The 25,789-nt window shown below is 34.3% G+C and overlaps 2 protein-coding genes and 1 pseudogene across 2 annotated transcripts; 2 read left to right on the top strand and 1 right to left on the bottom strand.

Moving 5' to 3' along the window:
- Positions 1–999: 999 nt before the first annotated feature.
- On the top strand, positions 1,000–5,137 carry LOC107491726 (MDIS1-interacting receptor like kinase 2-like). Its single transcript, XM_016112640.3, has 2 exons — positions 1,000–4,314; positions 4,528–5,137. Exons 1-2 carry the CDS (start codon positions 1,014–1,016, stop codon positions 4,896–4,898), a joined length of 3,672 nt encoding a protein of 1,223 aa, XP_015968126.1. The 5' UTR covers positions 1,000–1,013; the 3' UTR covers positions 4,899–5,137.
- Positions 5,138–6,767: 1,630 nt separating this feature from the next.
- On the bottom strand, positions 6,768–12,232 carry LOC107491653 (phytochrome A-2-like; annotated as a pseudogene).
- A 2,151-nt stretch (positions 12,233–14,383) lies between these two features.
- Positions 14,384–25,330, top strand: LOC107491652 (acid phosphatase 1). Its single transcript, XM_016112539.3, is given in 8 exon segments — positions 14,384–14,564; positions 14,567–14,614; positions 15,388–15,448; positions 15,450–15,557; positions 17,451–17,522; positions 17,524–17,584; positions 17,964–18,040; positions 25,201–25,330. Coding segments are annotated over 8 exon segments (738 nt in total).
- Positions 25,331–25,789: the final 459 nt, after the last annotated feature.

Here is a 25,789-nt window from a genome sequence, read left to right as displayed (position 1 = left end):
TGAGAATTGGTCTGTAAGTTATACGAGGCCAAAAACACAGATTATATATATATATAATCTATCCACTCTTTGGTGTATTTTTTAGCTAAACTAGTTGAAAAACACATAAACTTATTAGTTTGAATATAAAAAATAAATATGCAAAATTAATGAACTTTATTAAGAAAATTCTAAGTAATTTAGGTAATGATAGTTGAAACAAGTTAGGATGATTTGGACTAAATAAAATACTTGCTACAAGAAGTGAAGTGAAATTTAAATTAAAGGTTAATAATATCAATAAAAAAGTTCATAGCAAATTAGCAAGTGCAACAAATACTACCACTTATTATGACACTAAGCATGTGAAAAATAGATGAACACATGAACTAAGTCAACAAGACATTCCAGCTTGTATTTCTCTTTTTAAAAAGAATAATGAACATTGAACACATATCAATGATATTATAATCCTAGGTCCTAACACAACCCACATATGATGTACCATATATTTATTATATACAAAAAACAGGAACTCACTTTCAATCAATTTTAGTAGTTTAATTTATTACAAAGACCCTGTTATTCATATAGGTAGTGTTTGTTTTGAGGTATTGAGAAATTAAAATTTAGTATTATGTTTGTTGGTTCAGAAATTGGTACTAAAATTTCTGTTTCTGTCTCTAAAATTTCAGTATTTCCAAAAAATAGAGACATATAAGACTAAAATTTTTAGAGATGGAGACTGAAACTTTAATAACATTTTATACCTAAAATACTCTCATTTCAATTAATTAATTCCAATTTTTATCCTTTGTGCAAATTAAACAGAATACTAAGATTTATTTTAATCTCTGTCTCTTAGTTTGTGTCTCTCGGTCTTAGTCTTTGTGTCCGGAACGCTACCATACGGATCTCTTTCAAGAAACATTTCACTTTGACCGGCACTAACAAATTTCATACACCAACTATATATAAGAAGGAAGCATCCTTAACACCATGAGAAAGCTTTGCATTTTACTTGGTTGTTAGACATGACAACCTTCCAACAAACACATTCTATTGTCTTTCTGGTATTTCTTGTATCTCTACTTACAATAAATACCTCAGTCACAGCATCACCAATAACAGAAGCACAAGAACTTGTTAAATGGAAAAATACTCTATCCCTTCCTCTTCCTTCTTCACTCAAATCATGGTCACTCAACAACTTTGACAAACTTTGCAGTTGGGAAGCCATTCTTTGTGACAAAACAAACACAACAATCACACACATAAACCTCTCTGATTTCTACCTAAATGGTACTCTTGATTCCTTGGCTTTTTCTTCTCTTCCAAACCTCACTTATTTCAACCTCAACGGCAACAACTTCAATGGATCATTGCCATCTTCCATTGGAAGACTCTCCAAGCTCACTTTCTTAGACTTGGGAAACAATTATTTTGCAGACACTTTGCCTTCAGAGCTAGGCCAGTTAAAGGAACTTCAATATCTCAGTTTTCACAACAACAATTTCATTGGCACCATTCCCTATCATCTCACAAGTCTCCCCAAGGTATGGTACCTTGACTTTGGATCAAACTACTTTGAATCTCAAAACTGGTCTCAATATTCATGCTTGCCTTCACTAACACACCTTGACTTGGATCTCAATTCATTCACCCCTGAATTTCCAAGTTTTGTGCTGAAGTGCCACAACTTAACTTTCCTTGACCTCTCCCAAAACACTTTCAATGCCACAATACCAGAATCCATGTTCACCAATTTGAACAAGCTTGAGTACCTTAACCTCACAAACTGTGGTATGCAAGGACCACTATCTTCCAATTTGTCCAAGCTCTCAAATCTCAAAGAACTTCGAATGGGAAACAACATGTTTACTGGTCCTATTCCAGAAAACATAGGATTGATATCTGGCCTTCAGTTTCTTGAATTGAATAACATTTCAGCCCATGGGGCAATCCCTGCATCCTTAGGCCAACTCAAAGAACTCCAGCATCTTGATCTTAGCACTAACTTTTTGAATTCTTCAATCCCTTTTGAACTTGGCCTATGCAGCAATCTAACTTTTCTTGCTTTAGCAGGCAATACTTTGACTGGTTCTTTACCTTTATCATTATCCAATCTGACCAAACTTTTACATTTGGGATTATCTGAAAATTCTTTTTCTGGTCAAATTTCTGCTTCATTGATCTCAAACTGGACCAAGTTGATATCTCTGCAACTCCAAAACAATAATTTAACAGGAAGAGTTCCTCCAGAAATTGGCTTGCTCACAAAAATCAATTACCTTTTCTTGTACAATAACACAATGTCAGGTCCAATACCTGTGGAGATTGGAAACCTGAAGGAAATGATACAATTAGACCTTTCAGATAACCATTTCTCTGGTAAGATTCCTCTAACTATTTGGAATCTTACAAATATTACAATCTTGAACCTTTTCTTCAATGAGTTATCAGGGACTATTCCCAAGGATATTGGAAACTTAAAATCACTACAATATTTTGATGTCAACAACAACAAATTAAGTGGAGAGTTACCAGATACCATAGCTCAACTGCCTGCTCTGGTGCATTTTTCTGTGTTTAGCAATAAATTCTGGGGTAACATTACTCAAGAATTTGGAAAGTATAGTCCTAATTTGGATACAATCTACCTTTCAAACAACAGTTTCTCAGGAGAATTGCCACCTGACTTGTGTAATGGTACTGTGTTAACTATTTTGGCAGCCAATAACAACAGTTTTTCTGGATCTTTGCCAAAGTCTTTGAGAAATTGTTCAAGACTAGTTAAACTTCGGCTTGATGTTAATCAATTCTCTGGTAACATCACAGAAGCATTTGGGGTTTATCCAAGTCTTGAGTTTATCTCACTCAGTGAAAATCTTCTTGTTGGTGAGCTATCTCCAAAGTGGGGTGAATGTGTCAACCTGACCAGGATGGAAATGAGTAAAAATAAACTTTCAGGAACAATCCCCTCTGAGTTGAGTAAGCTGAATGAACTGGCATATCTGCGTTTGGACTCCAATGAATTCACAGGCAATATCCCACCTGAAATGGGAAAACTAACCAAGCTCTTTATGTTGAACATGAGCAAGAATCATATGTCTGGAGAAGTCCCTCAAAGTATTGGCAGTTTGGCTAATCTTAATTTTCTTGATTTTTCAGACAACAATTTTATTGGAAGCATTCCTAAAGAGCTTGGTAATCTTCAAAGATTAGTAAGCCTGAATTTAAGCCATAACAATCAATCAGGGGAGATACCATCTGAACTTGGCAATCTGTTATCACTCCAGATCCTCTTGGATCTCAGCAGCAACTCTCTTACAGAAGAAATTCCTCAGAACTTTGAAAAGCTTGCAAAATTGGAGGTTCTCAATGTCTCACACAACTATTTATCTAGCCGAATCCCAGAGTCTTTGGACAACATGCTCAGCCTTGATTCCGTTGACTTTTCTTACAATAACTTGACTGGTCCAATCCCAAGTGATGGTATTTTCCAAACAGCAAATGCTAAATATGAAGGAAACCCAGGTTTGTGTGGTGAGGTAAAAGGTTTACATCCATGCATTACAAACAGAAACAAATCTGGAGGAGTTAACAAAAGGGTCCTTCTTGGTGTTCTTATACCAATTTGTGGATTACTATTGGGACTGATATGTGTTGCAATCCTTGTATGGCGACAACACCCCAAACTCAATGACGAAGAGTCCGAAAGCACTCAAACTAGTGATAAAGCTCTTAGCATTGTGTGGGGAAGGGATGGACAATTCACATTCTCTGAACTTGCCAAGGCCACTGATGAGTTCAATGATAGATATTGCATTGGAAAGGGAGGATTTGGAAGTGTTTACAAAGCAGAATTAGGCACAGGTCAAGTTGTTGCTGTCAAAAGACTCAATATCTCGGACTCTAATGACATTTCACCAGTAAACCGGCGGAGCTTTGAGAATGAGATAAGAACACTGACAGGTGTGAGACACCGGAACATAATCAAGCTATATGGTTTTTGCTCAAGGAGGAAACAGATGTTCTTGGTTTATGAATATGTAGAGAAAGGAAGCTTGAGAAAAGTGCTGTATGGAGAGGAAGGAATATTGGAGCTAAGTTGGAAGAAGAGGATGAAAGTTGTGCAGGGAATAGCACATGCACTTGCCTACTTACACACTGATTGCTATCCACCAGTTGTGCACAGAGATGTAACAATGAATAACATATTATTAGACTTGGACTTTGAACCTCGTCTTGCAGATTTCGGCACTGCAAAGCTTTTAAGCTCTGAGGCTTCAACATGGACCTCAGTGGCTGGTTCTTATGGCTACATGGCTCCAGGTATGTATGCATTACTACTATTCACTCCAACCAATTTCAATTCAAGTATAACGTGCTTTTTGTTAATGTTGCAAGTGTGAGGAGTAGTGAAATTAGTTCCACATTGAAGAAAGCAAAGAAGAGTGAGAAGTTTATAAGATGAGAGACTCATAGATTTATTATTTCAAGATTTTTGAGTTGAACGTGGTGTCTAACAAAATGTGTAATTTGCAGAACTAGCCCAAACAATGAGGATCAGTGACAAGTGTGATGTGTATAGTTTCGGAGTGGTGGTGTTGGAGATAATAATGGGAAAACACCCTGGAGAACTGTTGACAAACATGTCCTTGTCATGCATGGAAGATTCAGAGGTGCTTCTGAGGGATGTGTTAGACCAGAGGCTGCCACCTCCAACAGGGGAATTAGCTGAGGCAGTGGTGTTCACAGTGAGCATAGCTTTGGCATGCACACGTTTGGCTCCAGAGTCCAGACCCACAATGCGTTCTGTGGCACAAGACCTATCAGCTACTACACAGGCTTGTCTTTTGGAGCCATTTGAGATGATAACAATGAGCAAGCTTACAGGTTTCAAAAATAATAACTAGTCTTGCATCAAACAAGTTTTGTATGTATATATTTTGCCTTGTAATTATAGGATTATTTAGCATAATTACTTGTTTTTGTCATTATGTATTTCTGGGCTTATGACATTGTAATTGTTAAAACAGAAATTTTCCAGATGAAAATTTCCATGATATATTGGCTACAATACAATCTCTTAGTCATAAACTCATAATTCCATACATAGATATAGATAGGTGAAAACTTAGGTGCAGTTGACTTCACATGAAGTTGATAGTTGAGAGCCGTTAGATGATTTGACTGATTTGACTAAATTTTTATCAAACGGCTCTCGGCTATCAACTTCACATGAAGTCGACTGCACTTGAGTTTCCACCTTATAGATATTATATAATAAACTTACATTATTGCCATCAAATCGTCATTGAAATCATAATTTTGACCACTCACATTAAAAGTAGAAGGTTAGTGCCAACTTTGTTAGGAGTAGTAAATTATGGAAAATAGTTTCAGCTTTCAGGTGGCCTACTCAAGAATCCACTTCCTTTTTGTTTTTCATCTTACCCATCATCTCATGCGTTTGGAGTCAATATATGGTTCATTATTCGACCACAAATTTTATCTCCTGAATAATTACTAGCACCACTAAATGTCTTTAGATGAATATAATTTTCTCAAGTTGATAGAACCTATAGCTAGGTGGTTATATTCTTTGATCTCTCAACACTTCATTAGAAAGGAGTAAAAAAATCACATGAGATAATAATATAAATTGAAAATAATACTATACGATATTTTTGGTTCTTTTGTTAACCTATAAAAAAAAATCAATAAATAAAAAAATTGGATTTTTTTATTTTAATAAATAAAATCATTATAATAATTACTGAAATAAATCTTTTAAAAAATATTTATCGAAATAAATACCTTCTTTTATCTCGTTTACACGTGTATATAAACAAGATACGTACATACTTATCTCCTTTACACTGTAAAGGAGATAAGGCCTGTTGACGGCTAAAAATATATGTCATTCACAGTGTGTTTCTGGACCAGTTTGACCTTGTCAAGCACTTTCTCCTCTCTATTATTGACTGATATTGCGATGGTGCGTCAGACGAAAAACGACGGAAACATCAACAGGCTGAAGACATCACATTACATCGGGCAACTGACTTTAAGGTTAGTTCTGTTGTGTCTAATTATGTGCAATCCCATTTGGAAATATTTTTTGTATGTGGCAATGGTTAAGATAGTCGTGAAGAACTAGAACATAATTAGCATTTTTTAGGATTTATTTTATCAACGATACGTATTTTCAAGTACAATTTTAGTAGTTTATTCAAATTGATTTTGTTCCTTTTCTTTTTAATTTATTTTTCAAATATTTTATCCATCGCATCATCTTTCTTCCATCCAGTTATCTTTGTCATGGCTGAATTCCGTTCACAACACCAGCCAAATTCATTCGTGCCAAATATTGGGGGGATCAGTGGGTTCGGGTTCTGTACAAAGTACAAACGCCCTATAGCCACCTTCAATTTGAGTGAATTTGTCCATGACTGTCTTCTCACCATGTGTTTTGATCTCAAATTGAAAATTCTTTTCTTCTTTACCTAATGACAAAGTAACAAAACAAATAAATAAATGATGTATAGCGAATATGGAAAGTCTGAGATTGTAGGTATCTTTTTGTTAATTCTTCATCAATGCAACATTCATGGATGACCAAAAGGGAATAGAAAAAAAACATACCCTGCAGTTCTTGTAATGGATTGACCATACCATCAATATTAACTACCAAAATTGGCATTGATGCTGTTTCAATTAATCGAACTATCTCACTCGTCACTGCTTGTCCCTTCTACCAGGACGTGACCAGGTTCATGCTCTTAGAAACAAGAGAAAAGATTTGTGTATTATTGAGTGTAATCAAGTTGTCTATTTAAGTTGTCTGTAATGATACAATGTAAAAGGGTATTTATAGGTACTAAGAGAATTGTAATAATAAAGATTGTAATCTCCATAATAAATATTCAGATATACTAAATAATACTAATTGATCCTAATTATATTCTAACACTTTACACCATCCCATCTGATTTCTGCAGCAGTGTGTGATTAAACCAGAAAACTACATCCATGGAAGAAATTTTCACAGCTACCATTCCACAAACAACGTCACCAAGAGCAGCAACTCTTGGGAAGCCTGCATTAGACAAGCTATCTGTACTCAAACCCGTGGAGTCCTTATGGCACTTTGAGGGCCATAAAGCTAACTCTCTTATCCGAGATTCACTTGGAGCCACACCTAATCTCCATACCTTGTCTCTATACAAGAGTGTTGCTTCATCGCATCTCACAAGATCAATTATATTAGTGCTCTGTGATACGATGCCAAAGGGTGCATCTCGCATTAGCATATTGCACAAGAGTGTCTGCGTGTGCAACAATCTGATATTCTAACTCTAATTCCTTATTCACATGGATGGCAAATACTTGAGCCAAAAATTCACAAGCATACCTTAGAGGAAAGGGAACAAACCTTGGATTAGTGTTATGGCAAACTACTAAACCTCAAAGTCTCTTTCTCTTTTGTGGCTGAACAACATCAGAGCCATCCCCATCTTCATGATCATTGACCACAACTGCCATAACTAGGGAAGCAATTGAATTCATATATTGCAAGTGGCAAGTGGAAACTATGAGCAGCTCTTGAAGTTGAACCGCACAAAGTTAAATCAATGGAAACTCATCTTCACATGCTTTGCATGACAATCAACTATAATATGGACCTTGGAGAAAATCCAGATATGGCTCAAGGCCTGGCTTTGCAACCTCAGCATTTACTTCCCCATGATCATCCTCATGAAATTTAAAGCCATCACCCTGTCATAACCCGTGGTGTCACAAAGCATTTCCATGCTGTCACTGGGCAAAGACTGCAATCTAGTTATTGCTTTTGCCGCAAGCTTGTAAGATTGGGCGCTCTGGCCGAGTCATGGGAACTTCATGAGGCTTAACACGATGGACAATTTCATAGAAGGGATTCCCAGAAGTCATGCAATGAACTAGAATGGGGTTAAGAAGTGAAACCTCGGGAACTGCAAGGGCCTTTTGCAAAGCAGCAGCACTTAAGGCCGTCGGGGCCAATGGCAAGAGCAGGGTGATCAACAGCATGGCTAACCATGGTAAGCATTTCAGATGGATTCTGACTGTATGCAATGACCCTAAATGTCTTCTCATCCAAAGGGCTGGACGAACTTCCCCTTCTGCATATGATGAAGATAAGCTGTTGTAACCCTGTCACACCTTGGCTGTACCGGAAGACAACCGCACCGAATTCGAGTTGTCGAAGGAACTACCGGACTCCTCAGAGTTTGGATGGAGCTTTGCATCCACATTTAACTGCTAGACGACATTTTGATGCTGGAACCAATACATTCGAATATGACAAAATTCTTGAAAGTCAAATTATTCAAAGTAATGATAAATTATGAGGTCAATCACATATCCCAAGTAACTAAATAGCATATCGATATTCTAAGCACGAAGACGCACACAAGCTACAGAGCATAGCTTATCAGCACAGTTTAAGCATAGAGCAGAGAAAGAGAAAGATGAAATCACCGACACAGATGAAGAAGATGAAGTTAGTGAGTTTTTGGTGGCAAGTAACAACAACTCAAGCAGGATAAACTACTGCAAATCCTCACTTCAGATTACACAACTCATCGCCCGTGAGTCGCCACTATTCAAAGAAGGGGCTTTCTCCTGTGGGGAAAGTATCTTCTAGACTTTAAAAGATCAGATAATAAAAAAAATTAATGATAGAGAGATCAATTCACAAATTACCACATACCAAAATCATACTTTCACATATTTCGAGGCCGTCCCTCTACATAATGAATTAATGATATATGGAGCTTTCTGGGAATCACACTACATTTTTCGAAGCCGTTCCTCATCTACAACCTTCGCCCCCGAGTCTTTTTAGTTTTTACTGTTATTATTATTGTTATTTATTTTTTATTATTATTATTATTATTATTATTAATTTGTTTGGATATTTTATCGTTATTATGTTTTTTTTACTGAAATAAACTAAACAAAGAAAAATAAAACAAATAAAATAAGAAAATGTTTAAATAGAGGGACAGTTCTATTTAAGACTATTCTTAAATTCCTCCCAAGGTGAAAGAAGCTCCACATGCGAAAGTTGTAACTTCATCGACATCTTTGCCATGGTATCTGCCATCGTGTTTGCATCTCTCATAATCAAACGAAAGTCAACACGCCAATTCTAATACATAATATCTCTTGTTTTGAGCATCAATGGATCAATAAACCCAAAACCATCTTGAGTAATAAGATTAAATGCTTCCACACACAATCCATCTCACAAATAACATCTCGTTAACCCACATCCCAAACTAAGAGATATCCTCTTCAAATAGCAAACAATTCTCCTTGAAGAATACTATTACTCTCAATCATTCCCAAATACCCCATTTGCCAACTCCCATTACAATCTCTAATAACACAAGCAAAATCAACAATATCACCGAACCAAAATAACTAGCATCACAATTAATCTTAAAAGTACCAATGGATGGGGGATTCCAAAAACCATTTAGAGTAGAGGGAAGGGACATATGATATAATTCAAAAATATTCCTAAACTCCTTTTCTAAAGTTAATGCCACACAGATCACTTTTTTCGGATGCCAAGTTTCATGAGGATTAAAGATGTCATTATTCCTTAGTTGCCATATCCACCAAAGTCCCGAAAAGAACTTGAACGGATGCTCTCTGCTATGATACAAGAACCAGTTCTTCAAATCCAAAGGATGACAAGAAATATCCAACCTATGCCAGACAAGCTGAACTTTTGGACAATTCCGAATACAATGTAAAACTGATTCCTGTCTAGAAAGACATCTTGGACACCTATCCGATGACGACATCCCTCTTCTAAAGCAAAAACTTGCAGTAGGAAGAGCCTCCTTAAGACACAACCAAGCCAAAAATTTGTGCTTTTTCGGAACAAGCTGACGCCAAAGCCAAAGCCAAAGCCAATTCTCCCACTCCTCCCAACCAAACAGCTGCTTACACAACCACAAGTAACCATTGCGTGAGTCATAGATTTTTGCAGCAGACCCAGACCAATACCAACTCACTTCCGGACCTGCTTGTTCATCTGGATTGTAAGAGAGAATATTACATTTTAGATTTTGAGATAAAGGAGAATAAAGAGTATCCAAATGCCACCTATCAACCGACTAAATATCCTGTATCCGGAGATTCGAATCAGAAATGTGAATATAATCCATCTCATTAGATAACCGTCCTTCTCTCCTCGATCTAGAAAACTAAAAATTCTGATTCAAATCTCCAATACACCAAGCAAACCCATCCTTCAACACTTCCCAAGTCTTGCAAAGACACCTCCAAATGAGAGAGTCCTTATTCTTAGGATAACTAAAACAGTTATATAGAGATGATCGGTATTTGGCATCCAACAATTGGACCCATAGTTTGTTTGGCTGCTGAAAAAAAGTCCAAACTAGCTTCCAAAAAAAAACAATATTTACATAATAAGGATCTTTAATCCCAGACCTCCATATTTTTTTAGAATAACCAGTACCTTCCAACTAACAAAATTCAATCATCTTCCATCAACTTACTATTATTGCTAGATGTCACCCTTATTATTATTATTATTATTATTATTATTATTATTATTATTATTATTATTATTATTATGAACAAAAATAATTTAATTTTTCAAATCAATCTCCTTTGTTATTAATATTTTAATGTTTTTGAAGCTTTTTCAGAATTTGTTTATTTTATTGTTTTGGTCTTAGCTTTCTCAGAATTTATGTACATGAGTAGATAGAAAGATAAAGTTGTAGAGGACATGGATAATATTATTGAATAGCGGATAATAATTGAGCTAGACTTTCTGTTTAGGAGGATAGCGGGTGTGGTCCATGTGGTAAAGTCCTAAAAAAAATCATTCATCAATTTGTCCAAAAAAATTAATCATTATAAGATTGGTACAACCAAACCATGTTAAGATCGGTTTACAAATACATTTAATTTTAAGTTAAAATTAGTATTTCTAACAAGTTTAATACAGATGTAATTTAAGTCATTCATTTAAAATATTTTTACATAATCTTTTAAAGATCAAATTATTCTTTTTCCACCAAAGACATTCCCTTCAAAGAAATGGAAACAAGTAAACATATATTTAGTATTGGGCCAATACTCTAGTGAGAAAAGAAAGTTGGTTCCTCGTGCGATGAAAGTAGGTGGATGGCGCCATTTTAGTGTGACGCGTGTGACTTCGTTGGAGGGAGGGAGAGGTTGCTCTGAAGAGGCTACTAACACGTCCACTTTTCTCTTTTCATAATTATTTAGGGTTAATTGTATATTGATCTTAGTTAATAATGATTATTGTCTTGGGCGTGGTAAAACATTTAAAAATAAAGTTTTTATAAAAAAACAGGATAGTGTGTATACATACAGAAGTATGTGTGCATACATTTAGAAGAATTTTTAAGATGTGTGCGTATCTATAAAAGTGTGCGTATATATAGGAGTAAAATTTTTTAATTTTGTTTGTTTGCACAAGGCGTGCAAACGTCCTCGATAGAATACAGCTCCCAATGTGTGCGCGCACATAGGATTGTGCGTGCGCACAGTTTGCAAAACTTCATTGGTTGTGTGCGCGCACAGAGCGTGCTAGCGCTCCCAGCAGTAACCATATCCTCGTGTGTGCGTACGCACAGTTTCAAAAATCCACAGGGTGTGCGTGCGCACAAGGCTGTGCATGCGCACACAAACCAGAAATCACAAATTCTACAGCATTCACAGAATTCAGATTTCAGACACCAACTTTCAACGATCATATCTTTTTCTACAGAATTCAAATTTCCACAAAATTTAAACTATTTTAAAGCTTGTTAAATTATCTTTTATTTGATATAAAAAGTATTAAATTTCAAAAATGGTAGCTCAAGATATGATCCGTTGAAGTTCATCAAAAATTCATTTTTTACAAAAGTTCACTAAATTCTCAACTTACCAAAATTTCAACCAAAACCAAACCTAAACTACACCAAGCTCCAATATACTTCATAACATACCTTTTGTACCACAAATCACCCTTTTACACCAATTTTCATTCACATTATACCTTCCTCCACCTCAATTATCAAATATTTCACACTAACACATTTTTCAACAAACACAATCACCCATCATCATTATATTGCCAATAATCATCATGATCAATCTCAATCTCAATCTTCAACACCGTATTATCAACATCAACATCACAATTCATCAAAACAACTCAAATCATCAAATCATCGTACATCATCCTACAACAATTCCAACAATCAAATTTAATTCAATCCTACCCTATGGGTCACTAGCCTAAGTTTTCATAATTACATTACATTTTAGACATAGGAAATCGAAACTATACGTTAGCCAATTTCCCGCTCAAATCCGGAACACCTCAAATTTTCACTTTCCTCAACCCTTCAAGACTCCAACACCTTTCAAATGGATCTTCCAGCACCAAAAGCCCACTCCAATCCTTCCCAAGACCTCAATCAAGCTCCAACATTCATACATACATATCCTAATACACATAACATACACCCACACATACCAACTAAATCACTAATCACAAAACTTCAAGTATTTCACCTAAGGTTGAGAATCTTACCATATCTAAAGATCAAAGGGGTGAGATTGAGTATTTTCTTCAAACTAATTGGATCCTATAACATCAAAGAACCCAAAATCTCAACATATTTACCCAAGAATTTCGAAATCAAGGGCTGGAGAAACTAAAATGAATTCATGGCTCACCTCCTAAATAAAATTGTGGACTTTGTAGAGCTCGACACTGTGGTCGCGTGGCCGCAAACGGTGCGGCGATCGGAACTCCAGATCAAAAGTTATCAAGGATTGAAGTTATACCAAGGGTTAGGTTCACGGAGTGTTCTTCCCCCTCTTCTCCAGATGCTTCAGCGTGTTTTGCTGAAGGAGAGAGGAAAACATGGTTATTTAATGTGTCTTGGCTGAATGGGTTGGGCCTTAGGCCCAATACGGCCCGATTTGTTCGATTTAGCCCGTTCGACCCAATCTTGGTTCAAAATTTTTAAAATTAGTGTCGAAATTCTCGTTTTAATTTTCTTTATTATATTAAACCATAAAATTCACATTTCTAATTTTCTAGAATAAATCTTAATTTATGAGTTAATTATTTATTAAATAACCAGATTTTACACAGAGAAGCGTCGTCGCACTTCGCTGAAGAGACAGGGAGACAATGGTGGCGAGCTGGTGAGTGGTGACAGTACTGACGGTGGCGGGTGGTGAGAGATAGAGAGTGGGCTGAGAGGGAAAAGGTTCAGACCTTCAGTGCTGCATGTGAAGGACTGAGACAAAAGGGGGTTGTGCGTTCCTGGCTAACTCTATGCCCTAAGTGCAGTATGTTATATATATATATTGGTCTGCAACAGGGTATCCATCAGGTCGGAAGTCCAATGACTAATCTCTCAGATACTGCAGAGGCACAAAGTGGACGACTCTTCCAAGCAAACAAGTTTCATTCCCATCGTCCAGTGAATATCAAATCTGAGAGAATACCTAAACTCGGGCAACGTGACCCGAGCTATAGCTCGGACTCGGTTGAGGTATTCTCGCCAGTTTCATTTTCTTTTCCCAAATCAAACTCGAACTACTTCAAATTCGAGCTGACGTACACAAAAAAAATTTTGGTTCGGATCGAATCTTTAGACTGGATCAGACCATGTGCATCCTACTTTATAATTATAACTCATTGCCGCTAACTAATAATATGTATTTACAAATGAGGGACAATATCTGAGTTTGTCAACTATTATTATCTCTCCTCACTGTTGTCCAATTCGAATAACACCTTTTAATTGCATCCAAAGCCAACTAATAACAATTTTCTTTATACATTTTATAGATTACGGCATTTTGTCTGTAGATGGATCGTTTACTTATGTATAACAAAATTATAATTGCATATATTTGAGGTATGAAAACCATGAGTAACATATCCTAAGAAAGATAGTGTCATTTGAGTTTTCCTTTCCAAATGCACTATACTATAGCCAATATATGTGTATTCAACTGTGCCAAAGATTTTTCACTTGGCTATTATCTTTGTTATCTTTAATTTGTGAAAATGTTACATTATTAAACTAACATATCAAAGTATAAGTTGATATATCAATTTTTTTGTATTGAGAGATAAAAAAATAAAAGTAAAATCAAGAGAGTAATATCGAAAAATAGAGTAAAAGCTAAAAGGTTTCGATTAATAATAACTCCTTTTTAGGCAGAAGGCCAAAATCATCAAAGGATGTCCCACAGTTGCATTTCATGCCTATATGTTTCATTACACAATCCCCAATTTTCATAGGAATCTTCCACCTCTATTTTGTGCAAAATGGCAAATAACTTTCTATTATCACTAATCACCATCTTAGGCCTTTTCATTGGCATAGTGAGTAGTGCATATTGGAACATATTAAGCCAAAAATGGAGATTCAAAGTAGTAGACAAAACAACAAACACCTTGAAGACATACTGTGAGAGTTGGAGGATCAATGTGGAATTAAACAACATAAGAGGTTCAGTGTGGTGCCACAAGAATATGTGGATCATGTGAGGAAGTACGGTTGGATTTTTTCTCTCATTTGTGAGGCCCAAACTCAATTTTTTAGAGTGTATTCTTGCATCCTAGTGTCACAACCCTAATTCAGATTTTGAGGTCTTTTGAGAGTGAGAAAGAGTAGCCACCAAAAAGAGAAAGAAGAGGGAAAATAGAATTTTCATTTTTATCAAAAGTTGTAAACTTCAAATGGCAGTTTCTCATTTGTTTACTGTTGGAACGGCTTGAAATTTAAACTGTGTGTTCTTCTGATCTTGTTCTTTATTCTGGTTGGTGGAGATGTTTATTAGGGGTTTCCAGTGGAATAAATTAGGTTTCCCGTTCTTACACAGAGCAACGATCTTTGAACGGCAGTTTCTCATTTTTTTAGACTGTAGATTCTTCACATTTTATTTTTCATTGTGAACGGTGAAGATTTTAATTGAAGGTCTGTAGAGGGAGAAATTGGCTTCGACAGCAGCTCTGTTTTTTGGGTATATTTCATCTGTTTTTTTGGGTATATTTCATCTTTTTGCTTCTCATTTGTAAGTTTTGGAATTTGATGTTTTGGTTGGTTATATGCATGTTTTTGTATTTTGTTTGAGACTCTCTTGTACCTCATTTGATTATAGTGAAACTATTTCATTGATTTGGATTACCCGTAGTTTTTAAGAATTTTCCATGTTAAAATATCGGCGTGTTTTTGTTATTGTCTTACTTGTTATATTTCCTTATTATAGTTGCTGTCATATTGTGTTGTAAGTGCTTTCATATTCTTCTTGTATTGTTTCAACTCCTAGACTCTTTCAAGTACATGACTTCATCTCACTACAAAGCTGATTCTGAGAGGGCAGTGGTGAAAGAGTAGTGGATGTTGCACTTTGAAAGGTGATGGCAAAGATTCTTGGATTTTTGATATTGATGAGACCCTTTTCTCCACAATTCCTTATTTTAAGAAGCAGGGTTTTGGGTAAGTTCCAAATGGCTACTACTGTAGCCTTTTATTGTTGTTGTTAATATTTTTTAATTATTATTAGTGCATATCTATTTAGTCTATCTTTTAATTTGGTGTTACTTACTCTATATTAGTTGTGGTAGCCCTTTATAGTTTATACATATTTTTATTTAATTTTTTATTTTTTGTAACTATGATGTGTAGATCTAGGTGGAGTCCACACAATGCACTCAAGGTTTATGAATTCATCTCAAATGAGAAATTAAAAAAGAAGCTGATATTTTTTTTCTAGTACTGTATTTATCTTTTATCTATTATTACTGATTTTTTATATATGATTCGATTAATATATGTAGATGCAAATAAGGTGAATTATATGGTAAAAATGTAAGTTTATAGATATTTTCTTTTTATGTAATCAAATAGTACTATTAACAAATTCAATCTCTAAAAACAAATTTTCTCGTATAATCAAAAATAGCTGCAAAAAAAATCTATACTCTTTATACAATTTTGATCTATACTAAAATACACCTATATATATATATACTGAAAAATAAAATAAATAAATAAAGGAGAATTAATGTGCGAATATAATATTATGAGAGCATTTAAATTCAATGAAATAAAATGGTGCAAATAGATTTGTGCCTTAGTTGTTAATTTGAATGTGTAGCAGACAATTTTTTAGCTTTGATTGAATTCAAGTTGGTCATGTTTACAATGAGATAAGAAAAATATTATAAATGGTTGGTTTTTTTTTTTATTAGCCAATTTTATTTAATGGGATATGACTTTGTTATGGTTGATTATTTGTTAGTTTTCTTCATACAGTGAGAAAATATTTGTGCTGTTTATTAATTATCTTTGAGCATATTTTAGCAGCTGCAAATCTATATTACTAAATATGATGGCTATTTTTTATTTTAGCAGATTTGTTATTAATTAATTAGGTAAATTTTTTGCAACTTGGATCCAACTGGTCCGAATACTGGTTCTATACTTCACTAGTTAACATCTAATGAAGTCTATTTAATTAAGTTTAATTGGTTCAAATTTCTTTATTTTATGCTAAGTCTTCCGTAAATTAAAGAAGTTCAGTATGATATATAATATGATACGTCATATAGTGGTGTGTGCAATCCACTACACCTTTTTGACCTCTATTAATTTTTTTGAAAAAAGGACAAATAGGTCCTGACCTTTTGTCTCGCAGATATTTTTGTCTCTAACCATTGAAAAATACATTTAAGTTTTTTACTTTTACAAAATTTGGACGGATCAGTCTCTCCGTCCAAATATGTCTCCGTTAGAGACTGATCTGTCCAAATACCTCTGTCAAAAACTGATCCGTCCAAATACTTCTGTCAAAAACTGATCCGTCCAAGTTTTATGAAAGTCAAAAATTTAAAAATATTTTTCAATGTTCAGAAATTAAAATGTTTACAGGACAAAAAGTTAGAGACTTATATATCTTTTTCTCTAATTTTTTCTAAAAAATTTACTGAAGAAATTTTCAAAAGTTGTTTCAAGAATTTGGTTCAAAATCCGGTCTTGATACGAGTATTTTAGGACTTAGGACCAAAATCCTGTCTCCATGCTTGCTTGCTACTTTTATGTCTAAATAATTTTATATTTCAATTGCTAAAAGTTGAATTAGGTGATTGGTTACCTACCTGCTCTAAGCTGATGATAATCTATATAGCCAATGAGTTTTTTTACCTTAGATTTAAGCAAAACAATTATCTGATCTTAATCACAACAACATTGTAGTGTCACAGTCACATCATCACTCATGTTACGTACTTTTTTAGTTTATTTTTTAAATTACTTTATTTAGATACGATTTTAATGTCCTAGGATACAATTAATCTTTAATTAATTAATTATTTACTAAACATTAATTAGGGGAGAAAAGCTGAACTCAAGCTCTTTGGAAGCATGGATGATGGAAAGCAAGGCACCAGCTCTAGATCACACTAGGGCTCTTCCATGAAATAAAAAATAGAGGCATAAAAAAAATTTATTTCTTTAAAAAAAGAATCACTGCATTTGTTTACAGAAATAAGACACTGAAACATAAATATAGAGACACAAAATTATGTAGTGTGTCCAGAGATATTGAATTAGTATATTTTGTATTCATCTTAACATGAAGAATATAGAGACACTAATAAGGGATATAATTTATTTTTTATTTCTTTCATTATTTTTTTTTATTTTTTATAATTATATTTTTTTTATTATTATATTTTTTATCTCAAATTTTTTAAATAAAAAAAATGAGAATAAATTAAATTTTCATAGTTTATTCTAATTTATCATCAAACAAAATATAAGAACACAAAATTTTATATTTTTATCTATCAATATTTTATCCTATTTTATTTTTAATGTCTTATCCTATCATATTCTAAAAACAAACCTAGGCTTAGATCTTTCACTGGAGATAACCTTGTTAATGTTGGGTACCATTGATGGACTCGTCTTACAATGAGGTAACTAACCCTTTTTCTTTGCTATAAAATATAGAAATAATTTCACGTATTCAAACACCGATATTTTTAAAATATTTAAAAAAATTTCAAAAGTATCTTCTTTTAGTTGTTGTACTTTTATTTCCTTGTGCATTAGCCTCTGAACTCTAAAAATATACAAAATTGACCTTTCGATGTTGATAACTTTTTTTCCACTAGGCCACTAGTTAAAAAAAAAAAGAAAGAAAGAAAGAAAAGTTCAATAATTATCGACCGCAGAAAAAATAGGAAATGAAATTTTAATTTTGTCTGTCTTTTTAATAAAAAAAAATTTCAATTAATAACATTAATATGTTAGCTGAATTCATTTTTTAAAATGATGATGCTAAATACACATCCCAAAAGTCGAGAGATACTTTTTAATTAATGTGCAAAAAAATAAAAGATAAAATAATTTTAAATTATTTTAAATTTATTTTGTATTATCTTTTAAATATTTTTTTTTTGCATGAACTATGCATAATTATAAACAATTAAAAGTATTTTTGTTCATTAATGTACCTTGGCCTAAAACTCAGCCAGGCCCAAAAATGAATGGAGCTCAATCAACATTCTACAAATATCCATATTCATACCTACACTATGTTGGATGCAGCGACATGGGTTTATCCTTATTTAAATAAGTAACCAACTTCTACAATCTCTCCTATTCATCTAAAAAAGAGATCTCAATAACCTCCGTACCAAAAGGGAGTAACTAATCCCCCATCAAAGGTGGAACTACTTAAAAAGTGGTTATTGACTCCATTTCTATACTCATAAATACCTAGACATCCACAGGTATTCCTCAAACTCCAATTCACTAAATACATGCCTAAAACCCTTGCTAACATAAATATTGGAATCCCTTATAGGTACCACCACCCATCCTTTCCAAAGAGCTTGAATGGCATCGTTTCGCCGGAGGAGACAAAGGAGTATCTCACTCAAAAAGAGTTTGGACCTCACGTTCAAGTCTAAATCACATTGGTTCTAGGTAAGCTTGAAACATTGGCATCGTTGCTGGGGGCCTGAAAATTAACACCGTGTCATAGCGGACGACATCCTAGAAGACGGACATACGACTTCCCATTTCAAGGCCTATGAGGAAGAGCAACATAACAACGATCACACACTTGTCATACCTCCCCGACCCTACAAGGGAAAGGGTGTTACTGGAGATCCACATCCTATAAATCAAGGAGGACAAAAAATAAGTCCAGAAGTCCATCAATCGAGAGGATCGGGAGAAAGAGATCCTACTGAGTTCATGGATTGATTCACAGACATCAAGGTTGGTTAGATAAGCTTGAAAATGAGCTAGAATGACAACGTCAATCGGAACAAGCTCTACAAAGGGAGATACGACGATAAAGAGAACTGGAAAAAAAATCCGAGAAGCTGGAATCCAACTTCAAGGGAAGGAGAGCCCGAGCTGATAGAGAAGAAATGCCTTTAGGAGGCGAAGACCCATTCATAGAGGAAATCATGCAAGCTAAAGTTTTCAGAAACTTTAAAAGTCCAGAGATGAACCTCTATGGCAAAATGATCGATCTGAGACATTATCTGAGTAATTCAAAAGTCGCATGTATTTCGCAAACGCGTCGGATGCAACTTGCTGTGAAGCTTTCTCAACTATGTTAACTAAGGTGGCAATAAAATGGAAGAAACAACAAGACTAAGGGAACCCATATCACGACAGAACAACCAGAATCAAGCCCAGGGAAAGGAAAAAGAGGTAAAGAAAAAAGAAGAGTATAACTCGGAGAGACCTCGAAGATACCATTCTTATACCCTGCTACGAGTCTCCCTTGTTGACGTATACAGAGAAATCTGCCACATTAAGAAGATACCACATCCTATACACATTAAAAGCAAGAAAGGTGAAATCTGATCTGAATATTGTGAATACAACAAGATGTAAGGCCATTCCACCAATGATTGCTACGATTTAAAGAATGTGATTGAGCAATTAGCTAGAGAAGGTCGGCTGGACAGATTCCTAGCTCATAAGATGGACAATCATAGTAAAAGAAAGAGAGATGAAGACAAGGATAAGCAAGACCGACTTCAACGAACTCTCGAAAGGCATGTCTATATGATCATTGGAAGATTTGCAGAAGGGGAAATAACAAAATCTTCTCGAAAGAGACACTTGAAAAAAGTATACCAAGTCGGTGAAGATGTCGAAATCCCTGATCTGCTTACAATTGCCTTCACTAAAAAAGACACACGAGGAGTAATGCCCAGACACGACGACCTGATGGTAATCACAATGATCATCGCCAATGCAAACCTTCACGGAACCTTGATAGATCAAGGGAGTTCGACAGATATTCTATTCAAACCAGCTTTTGATAAGTTGAGCCTTGAGAAAAAGGACTTGAAAGCATACTCAAACACCCTCCTCGACTTGGGAGATACTCCTATCTGACCTCTGGGGTTCATCCCTCTTGACACCACCTTTGGTATAGGCCTAAATCGATTGGTAGCAGTAGTTTCAACTTCCCATCTTTGCATGAAATTCTCTACTCTAGAGGGAATAGCAACAGTAAAAGGAAATCAGAAATTGATAAGGAGGTGTTATAACGAAAGCCTGAACCTATGGGGGTATGCAAAAGGGAAAGAAGTCAATACCATAGAACTCGAAGGTGTCTGAGCTCAGGAGAAACTGAGACCCAACTCAAAAAAAAAATTGAAGAGGTCCAGATTGGGGACGAGGTTGGAAAAAAGATGAACATAGGGACAAACCTAGAAAAACAGCTGCAACAAGAGCTCATTAATTTTCTACAGAACAATTCTGACCTCTTTGTCTGAAAAATCTCTGACATGCCCAGATTCATCCCGACCTCATGAGCCACAAGCTTGCTGTTTATCCGGGCTCACGACCTATACAACAGAAATGATAAAAGCTAAGCCCCGAAAGAGCAAAAATTGTAGAAGAGCAAGTCCAAATGTTGTTAGAAGTCGGGTTTATAAGAGAGGTCAAATACCCGTTATGGCTCTCTAATGTGGTACTTGTGAAGAAACAGAACGAAAAATGGAGAATGTGCATTGACTATAACGATCTCAACAAAGCCTGTCCCAACGACCCTTACCATCTACCCAATATTGATGCTTTAGTAGATTCAGCTTCGGGCTACAAATACCTATCCATTGTGGATGCATACGCAAGATATAATCAAATTTTAATGTACAAGCCGGATAAGGAGAAAACATCTTTCATCACTCCTAAGGCAAACTACTGTTATGTAGTAATGTCCTTTAGGTTGAAAAATGTTGGGGCTACCACTATAAAAGATGCGCTGAATACCGTCAGATTTAGCGTCGGCTTTATCGATGGATTTTGGGACAGTTTTAATGTGAAATCCATCAGGTCAAATCATTATCGGCGGATTTACATTTTCAGTGGTAAATTCGTTGGTAATAATTGGAGGGAAAACGAGAAAAATAGGTGTGAAATGTAGCGTGAAAAGTTTGCCAGTAAACCCATTAGTGGATTGCTGCATTTTGGTGACCTGCAATGCGTTACCATCGGATTTATCCGCTGGTAAATCTAACGGTTACGAGCCCTAAAATTCGAAGCTCAAACCCTCTTCCCTTCATTTTGAAATCCCCTCTCTCTCTAACCTCTCTTCTCCCATACTCTCTAACCCTCTTCTCTCCCCGCCGCTCCGTCAGTCCTGCCGCCTCCTCTTCTTGTATTATCGCTTCTCCGTGATGACAAATTTGCTCAAGCCGTGCCTCTACTCCATAAAGAATCTGTACTGCTTCTGCTCTACGACGAAGAATTTGCTATGCCGCTAGCCATCTCTTCCATTGCAAGTAAGTTGGCCGTTTCTACCATTAGATTTTTTTGAAATTAATGTTTGGATTTTGCTATGAACTTGGTTTTAATATGTGTTAATTCCAAATTGATGAAATTTCTGAGAAATTTGAATTTAGAGTTTAAATTATGTTACTATGAAATTGGGTTTTAGAATTGAATACTATGAAATTAGGTTTAAGGTTTGGATTTTGCTGTAAAATTAGTTTTAATATATGTTTTAATTTCAAATTGATGAAATTTATGTGAAATTGAGATTTAAAGTTTAAATTATGTTAATATGAAATTAAATTTAAGATTTAGAATTAATTACTGTGACGTTGGATTTAGAGTTTGGATTTTGTTACTCTATTAGTTTTCTTGTGCCCTAACTTTCATTCATCGTGTTGATGATTGAAATGATTTTTGTATAATTAGTACTTACTTTGTTCTTATTATTGATGATAACATTGTTTCTATAATCTAGTTAAAATTTAGCACTATTTTCATATAGATTTGGTGATCTTATGCTAATTTAGGATGTAGTATTAAGTTAATTTGGATTTAGTTATATGTTAATTTAGGATTTAGAATTTGGTTATCATATGCTAATTTAGAATTTTGGTTTAAGTTAATTTAGGATATAGTTATATGTTAATTTAGGATTTAGGGTTTGGTTATCATATGCTAATTAGTGCCTTAGTTATATGTTGTGAATTTAATTAAGTTTTGACTGATGCAGTGGATTGAGGTTGGTTGGATATATGAAAACTGTATATGTGGATATATGTCCAATTTTAGGGGAGATTATGTCAATTTTTTTTAAAATAATATCATGTTGTATTGCAAGGATATCATGCACGATCAGGGCTGGATGAAGATGGAACAACACTGCCGAGAGACTCCATGGAAAGGGAGGATGCAGGGGCAACTGGCAGACGCAGTGGAGGTGCGTGGAAGACACATGGACAAGCGGCACACGCGTTGGAAGGAGAAACCACAGGAGCGACTCACAAACGTAGGGAAGGAGGGAGGACACAGTGGCAAGATGCAGTGGGGGGGGGAGGACGCAGAAGACTGAAATCGTCGATGGAGGTGGCGGCTTCGGGGAAGAGTGATTGGAGCGGGAAGTCAAAGTAGTGGTTGATGTTGGGTGGCACCTGTTTCTAAACCTAATCCTAATTTTTTGAATTTCAAAATCAGAATTTTTAAAAGGTTGTTTAAGTTGACTACACGTATTATGCATAGTTTATTCCCTAAACTTTGTCTTATAAAATATAGAATAAAGCTTTACAACCAAAGAAAATATTTCACCAAATTTAACCAAGTTATTATAAAATGTTTCAAATTTATGCGCGCTTGTCCTTCTTTATCTCTGCCACTTCTTCTTCTTCATGTTTCAAATTCACTCGTGCACGTCCTTTTTCACCCTCCTTCTTCTTCATTCCTAATGCTGTGTCTTCTTCTTCTTCTCTTTCTTTTTCGTTATTTTTCTCTTTCGTTATCGTCATCACCACCACCATCACCACCCCCACCACCTCCTCCTCCTCCTCTTCCTCCTCCTCCTCCTCCTTCTCCTCCTCCTCCAGCACCACCACCATTATCATCATCGTCATCATCATCTTCTTTTTATACATATCGTCGTTATCATTATTGTCATTATTTTTATTCTTATCGTCGAATTTTTGTTATATTGATGATGTTGTTTGATCCAAAATTGATTTGGATGTATTTTCATTCATAATTCAGTATTGTTTGTATGTTAATTTTAGAATCGAATTTGTGTGTCGCAATTATTAAGTAATTTCAATGCATTTCTGAGTTAATTGAGAAGCATTCGGTCTCATTCACTTAGATTTGGTGTAATTAGGTCATCGAATGTAGTTGTAGTGGTTTTGGTGTCATAGCCATATTGATGACGTTGGCTGATCCAAAATTGATTTGGATGTATTTTTGTTTATGATTTATAGTCTTGTTTGTGTACTTGTTTGTATAGCATAAAAACTAACAACATCAACCACAAAATCATATATCAAAGTAACCACAAAAAATAAATTATTGTATGAGAATCAATACTTCTAAAAGAAAAAGTAAGAGCAACAATAAAAGAAAGAAAGAAGAAAAAAAAATACAACATTAAAGAAGATATTTTTATATTTTTTTAGCAAAATTTTGGTGTTAAAACAAAAAAAAATTTGTATGATTATTAAGAAATTTTAGTGTTATTTTTTCTGATAAACTTTGCACAATTCAAAACTCTTCCTCCTCATCCTTTACTATTACTTTTTCTTCTTTTTCATATTTTTCTTCTTCATCTCCTCCTTTTTATTTCATTTTTCCATAATTCTTTTTATTTCATTCTCTTAAATGGAATAAAATCAAGAAAAAGAGAAGAAAAAATTAAACAAAAAAGAATAAATAACTACAATAACACATGATGAAGAGAAAAAAAAGAAGAAAAAAAAATTTTGGTGTTATTTTTCGATAAATTCTTCACAATTTAAAACTCTCCTTCCTCCTCCTTCTCTTTTTCATCGTCGTCGTCATCATCATTATTATCATCCATATTATCATAATTCTTGTTTCATACTCTTAACAAGAACTTATATCACAATTAATAAATTTTGGTATCAAAATTGAGAAATTTTTGTGTCACGCTTAAAAAATTTCAGTGTTATTTTTTAATAAATTTTGCATAATTCAAAACTCCCATCCTCTTTTTCTTAGCTTCTTCATCATCATGATCTCCTTCTTCTTTTTTTGTTCATTTTTTTATAATTTTTTTGTTTTAATTACTTTTTTAATAAGAATAAAAATAAAAAAATTAAACAGAAAAATACATAATACTACAAATTACTAGAAAAAAAATACAACAATAATAATAAAAGAATAATGATAAAGAAAAGAATGTTAAGTAAAAATTGAAGTGTGTAAACACACTTTTATTAATGAAATTAATTTTTGTTAAATTTAGACTATTTAATTAGACCCTATTCTCAAAATAATTTAGATGTGTAACGCATATAAAGTGTGTATTTAGCATCACCGGTTTTAAAATCCAGATAAGGAAGTACGCATAAATTAAAACGAGTTAGACTAAAGTAAAATTAACCGTTTTTCTTTCTTTTAGTGAGCATTGAGTTCATGATAAACACACTCATATATCTGTGACACACTCATAAATTTCATGTGATTTTGCTAGTGTACTCACCCAATAATTTCTCGTATATAGTAATTATATTTATATAACTTTATTTCCCCAGCCACACATTACAAACCAAATCAATTTTATCAATTAATTAAAGTAAGAACTAAGGTGAAAAATTTATGTCGGCAGGGGTCTTGATGATGAAATAATGGAAGCTAGAAAATATCATTCCAATTGTGCAGAGAACCTTCAAACTACCAAATTCCATTTACTGCATTGCTTAATATATAATTTCTTTAATTATAATTATATTGTTTAATTTACCCATTATTATATTGCGTGAGCATAATAAGCTTTTGTCTCTTCTTTTTCTTGTGGTGCTAATTAACCCTTCATCTATGTCAAAGGCTTTATGAATATGAATATGGAACATATGTTATTCTATTACTCTATTGCGCCAAATCGAGTCTAAATGAACTTTTTATGATGGGAGAAAATAATTTATTTTTTAATAAAAGGGCTATTTAAAAGGATCACTAGGTAACTTTATTTGTCACCACAAAGAAACATAATTAACGCAAATCTGCTTTTCTTAGTAAGATTAGAATTAGATACTCTAGTGTTGTATTAAAGCAACTTAGTCACATGGTTGCAGATATATTTAATAGCAGATATTACAGTTGAATTTCTAGATTTTGACAAAAAAAAAAAAACAGAGTCAAATTGGTAAATAACCGTTATGACTTGAGGCAGAGTCAAATCCAAAACATAATTATTT

The sequence above is a fragment of the Arachis duranensis genome, chromosome 6, assembly GCF_000817695.3.
Source record: "Arachis duranensis cultivar V14167 chromosome 6, aradu.V14167.gnm2.J7QH, whole genome shotgun sequence".
NCBI lineage: Eukaryota > Viridiplantae > Streptophyta > Magnoliopsida > Fabales > Fabaceae > Arachis > Arachis duranensis.
This window is presented reverse-complemented; position numbering and strand designations above follow the sequence as displayed.